This window comes from Pipra filicauda, unplaced genomic scaffold (genome assembly GCF_003945595.2).
Source record: "Pipra filicauda isolate LSUMZ 115617 unplaced genomic scaffold, ASM394559v2 scaffold718_size133179_pilon, whole genome shotgun sequence".
Taxonomy (NCBI): domain Eukaryota; kingdom Metazoa; phylum Chordata; class Aves; order Passeriformes; family Pipridae; genus Pipra; species Pipra filicauda.
In genome coordinates, this window is record NW_024104885.1 from 53,466 (window position 1) to 58,918 (window position 5,453).

The window sequence follows — 5,453 nt, forward strand, 5'->3', positions numbered from 1 at the left end:
AACAAAGCAAAACAAGCTTGCAAGCAGCTAGGAGACATTAAAGCTCGACAGAACACTTGCTGTTTTAGACTCAGCCCTGGAGCCCTCCTGCTACCAAAACCTGGCAAACCCAAGGCACTGCCCAGCATGGATCACCTGGAATGTGGGTCACCAGGTCTGTGCCCAACATGGATCACCTGGAACATTGGTCACCAGATCTGTGCCCAACATGGTTTGCAGCTGGGGCACTTGTAGGAGTTATTATGGACACAAGACTCCAAGTGACTTCTAGAGATGGACTTGGGCAGGAGGAACCCCCTAGCTGCTGTGTTCACACCTTGTTTTTCCCCCCACAGCAGGATTTCTTCCCAAACCTTGGCCAGATGGAGGAGGAGGCTGTGAGGAAGAGGAAGATGCCCCAGGACCCCCAGGCAGGTGAGGAGGAAGTCAGTGCCCCTTTGCCCCTGTCTTGTCCTGTATCTCCCAGCCGAGCATCGCCCCCGGCTGCAGGACAACCCCGCTGCCGCCGCCGTCCTGCCGGGGCCGGAGTTGGGGGGATGTCCTTGGCCTTCCCTCTGGGCCGGAGGCAAATCCCCTCCCTGTCCTTCCTTCCTGCCCCAGGCCCCAAGCTGAGGACGGAGAGCCCGGAGGACAAATCCCCCCGGCAGAGCCTGGTGGGAGAGGCCGTTTTGAAGGGCTCCACAGCGCAGGAAGGCAGCGGGGAGGGAAAGCCACGAAGGTACCCCAGGAGGAGGGTCTCCAAAGGCAGCCCAGGGTGCTCTGAGGAGGAAAGAGCCAGCCTGTGCCAAGAAGGCGGCCAGAGCTTGAGCCAGAGCTCCAACCCGATGGTCCCTGAGCAGCCTCCCAGCAGGAAGAAGCCCTACAAGTGTTTGGAATGTGGGAAGAGCTTTAGCAGGAGCGACCACCTGATCCACCACCAGCGCACCCACACTGGGGAAAGGCCCTACAAGTGCTTGGAGTGTGGGAGCAGCTTCAGCTGGCGCTTCTGCCTGATCCGCCACCAGATCGTCCACACTGAGGAACGGCCCTACAAGTGCATGGAATGTGAGAGCAGCTTCAAGAACCGCTCCAACCTCATCACCCACCAGCGCCTGCACTCCAGGAAACAGCCCTACAAGTGCTTGGAATGTGGGAAGAGCTTCAGCCTGAGCTCCGACCTTATCCGCCACCAGAAGATCCACAGTGGGGAATGGCCCTACAAATGTCCTGAGTGTGGGAAGAGGTTTAAGACCAGCTCACATCTCCTCCTACATGAGCAGACACACACAGGGGAGAGGCCCTTCTGCTGCACTGACTGCGGGAAGAGCTTCACCCGCAGCTCCCACCTTGTCATGCACCGGTGCATCCACAGCGGGGAGAGGCCCTACAAGTGTGACGAGTGTGGGAAGAGCTTTACCCAGAGCTCTGCCTTGACCTCACACCAACGGACCCACCAGTAAGCGAAGCCCTGTGAGCACCTCAACTGCGGGAAGAGCTTCATCTGCTGCTCCAACTCCATCAGCCATCAGGGGACCCACATTTGATGATCCACAGTGTGCTGGTTTAAAGGTAAACCAGCAGGGGAAAATGAACTCAACCCAAAAGAGAGATTATAAGTCAGAATAACAATTTAATAAAACAATACAATAAGTACGATTATACAGACAAACAATTGGTTTTAACCCACAAAACCCAAATGTATAACCCAGCACCCTGGGACATGAACGGAGTGGTGTTTGTTGGGCCCCCTGAGTCCAAAGTAAAGGGAGAGGGGGAAAAACCTGTTGGTGAGGGTGCTGTTGCAATCTGGTCCAGAGTGGTGGTTGCAGTCCAGTCGAGACTGGTGGTCTGCAGTCTGGTTGAGAGCGGTGATCTGCAATCTTCTTCTGGATCCCACGAGTGGTTAAAAAAGTCCCAAGACTCCAAGATTATATATTCTCCAGTTCAGGCAGGAATGCTCAGTACTTTCCTCAGGGCGGGGAGTTTCACAAAGGGTGTGAGAACAGGGAGGCACCCTTCTATAAGGCAGGCCTCTTAACACCTACTTGGTAGCCTGAGGAGTCAGGCTGCTCTGGGCAGAGGGTGTAAACAGTCTATTGAAAACAGTTTCTGAGAAATGGCATGGAAGGCTATAGAATACACAGTTTTGGGTTACACCCATCCAGTGATGAACTGGTCTCAGCTGTCCTAACTAGGACACACAGTGACCCACATTCCAGGTGATGCATGCTGGGCAGTGTATTGGGTTTGTGTGGCCAGGTTTTGGTAGCAGGGGGGCTCCAGGGCTGGGTTCTGTGAGCAGCTGCCAGAAACTTCCCCCATGTCCAGCAGAGCCAATTCCAGCTGGCTCCAGGACGGACTCGCCTCTGGCCAAGGCCGAGCCCATCAGAGATGGCAGTGACACCTCAGGGAGAACGTACTGAAGGAGGAAAAAGTCCTTGTGCAGATGGAATTGGGTGCAGAGAAGAGCAGAGTGAGAACAGGGGAGAGGAACAGCTCTGCAGACCCCCAGGGCAGTGCAGAAGGAGGGGCAGGAGGTGCTCCAGGCACCAGGGCTGAGATTCCCCTGCAGCCCAAGGAGGAGCCCACAGAGCAGGGGGATGCCCAAAAAGAAGGATGTGAGCCCGTGGGCAGCCCGTGCTGGAGCAGAGTCCCTGCAGCTGCTGCGGCCCCAGAGACCTCAAAGGGTCTCACTCAGCAGCGCTGGTTATGGGGCCCCCACAGGAATTGTCCATCCTGGCCCCAAGTCAGGTCCGTGACTTTCTCTGAAAGTTGGAGAACAAAAATCGGATTCCACTTGGGTTGTTCTTCAGGCAAGAAAAATAAGAAGTTTCCCAGGCTGTTGGTTAAACTGCAGGAGCTGGTTAGACAGCACCAGTTCCTGGCAGCAGAGAGTGTTTCTGAGCAGCTCAAGAGCAGCTCAGCCCAGGGCTGTTCATCAAGGCTGAGGCCTAAGGAGCATTTCTCAGATCACAGGGAGGCCTGGGGGGGTGGGGATGCACCACCACACCTGGAAAGGTGTCATCCCAAGGACTTGCATAGCTGGGAGGTGTTTTCAGTCCCAGGCCCCCCCCGGTCACCCCCCAAGGTGCTGGACGGCCCTTCAGACCCACCTGAGGCCACCCCCTGTCTCCACACCCTTTGCAGGGCAGCTCATGGAGCCTCCAGGACAGGAGATGGTGCCTCTGGACCTGCCTCACGAGGGGCTTCTGCCACCCCTGGGGCCACAGAGGGGACAGGGGCACCCTCAGCTCCTCCTGCCACGAGCTGATCTGGGACAACACCCTGAGCTCCCAGGGCCTGCACAGGTCCTGCTCCGTCATGGGCTTTATCAGGATCTTCCTGTGCTCCTCAAATAAAAGCACACAAAGCTGATAATCCGCTCAAGGCCCTCAGAAGTCACATATCTCCTCAGCAAAGCAAAACTGATCCCATAGGAGCAATTCGTGGAATATTTATTAGGAAAAAATCCAAAAAACAGAACAAGGATTGACTGACACAAACTAGGAGTACCTGTGGACTCTGCTGCCGAGTCACTGGCAAATGTAAAGTGTTTCTGTACTTACTGTCTAAACCTTCTACATCAATGCCCAGCAGGTATTCTTGTCATCACCAGTGTAAATAAAGTTATTAGCAGCCCCAGCACCTGGTACTTCCCCAGGTAAATATTTTCCAGGTGAGAACCCCCTGCCTGTATTTGCAAAGGCAAGACCCAAAAGGATGTTTTTTCCTATCCAAATGTTTGAATTTTTAATAAGGTTTAATGCAGCATTTTATTACTGTCCCCAATCCCAAAATTCCTCCTGCTCCAGGCTGCAGCTTGGGCTGTTTTGGGGTGAGAAATAGGTGGGGGAAGAAGAAATGGGAAAAGGAGGTGGAGGCACAGAAATCTCCCTCAGAGCTTTTCCCTCCTTTCTTCTCTCTCAGGTGTCTTGACTCCCACGCTTTCACAGGCCTGTTTTGAATCAAAGCAGCTGTTTCAGGAAATCCCTCTGAGTGGGGAGACAGCAGCTCAAAAACCTCCTCCCAAGGGCCCCTCCATCCCCTTCACCCACAGGCTGTGAGTGCCACGGGTGGGTCAGGGGGAATGGATCCCACCAGCCTTCCCCACACAGAACCATTTCCTACCCCTGGGCAGGGCCTCTGCTCCAGGGAAAGGCTCCATCTCTCCCAGAACAAGAATTTATATAAAACCATGCCCAAACCAGCCCTAGCTGTGGGTGTTGAGCAGCAGCTGAAGCTCCCAAACTGTTTCTGGGCTGGGAAGCAGGAAGGTGATGCAAGTTTTTCAACTCCCCTTTCCCAAGAGCAGAGGAAGGGGCAGGAGGGGGCAAAGCTGGGCAGGGCAGAGGTGGTGCTGGGGCCGGGGGTCTCTCCCCTGCAGCAGGGGGGACACACCCATGTCTGCTCAGGGGGCTTTGCTCACCTGGGGCTGCATTGAGAGGTCTCAGGGCCCCCCTAATCCTGACCCCCCCAAAGGTGCTGCTGCAGGAGCCCCAGAATCATCTGTGGGACAACTCCAATGTGGGTGGTGGGTGAAGAAACCTCATGGCACCCCCGGCAAGGGCTTTTTGCTCCCTGTTCATAACGAGCTTGAACACCCCAAAGAGCAGAGCCAGGGAACAGCCCCGGTTCATTTGTGCCGGGGGTTGTGGCATAGCAACAGTGGCACAGGCTCCCACATCCCCCTGTCAGCTCCCACATCCCCTTCCCTGGCTCCCACATCCCCTTCCCCAGCTTCCACATCCCCCTGTCAGCTCCCACATCCCCTTCCCTGGCTCCCACATCCCCTTCCCCAGCTTCCACATCCCCCTGTCAGCTCCCACATCCCCTTCCCCAGCTCCCACAACCCCTTTCCCGCCTCCCATGTACCCCCTGAGCTGGTCCTGGTCCTGGTCCCATTTTATCTGGGCTCTGTATGACCCTGAGCTCAGCTCTGGGCTGTCAAACCCTGTCCCTGCCTTGAGGGGACCCTGGGGGGGTGGGTGACCTGGCAGAGGGCACAGGATCCTCTGCAGCTCCCTGGAGGTGCTGAGAGCAGTGGGCTGTGCCCTCTCTACCACCCACCAGGACACTGGGAGAGGGGGATGCCGAGCACAGTCAGGGACACCAGGGATGGGGTGGGAAGGAACACCAGGACCCCTTGTAATGGAGTGATTAGAAGATGGAGTCTGATGACAAGATGGAGTCTGCTTCCCCATTGCCTTGAGCATGGAGTTCAAAAGCCTTGGTGCCACAGCCGGGCTGCTGCAGGAGCCGAGCTCCTTGCAAAAGCTCCAGGAGGCACCCAGCAAGCCAGCAGAGGCAGGCAGACGAGCAAAAAAGAGAAAAAGTTGTTACAATCAAAAAACATGGGAAGGACTTACTGTCCCAAATAAGGTGTGCCAGGCGGATCTCGCTTGGAGACCGGGGAGCCAGCCAAGGGACACTCGGGGCCCATCTCGGTGCCAGGAGACCTTTGCTTGGATCCTGGT

At 56.0% G+C, this 5,453-nt stretch overlaps 1 protein-coding gene across 1 annotated transcript; it reads left to right on the top strand.

Moving 5' to 3' along the window:
• Positions 1–629: 629 nt before the first annotated feature.
• On the top strand, positions 630–1,597 carry LOC113995317 (zinc finger protein 774-like; the record flags this gene model as incomplete). Its single annotated transcript, XM_027735235.2, has 1 exon — positions 630–1,597. A coding segment is annotated over one exon (810 nt), but the record flags the coding sequence as incomplete, so codon positions are not given.
• Positions 1,598–5,453: the final 3,856 nt, after the last annotated feature.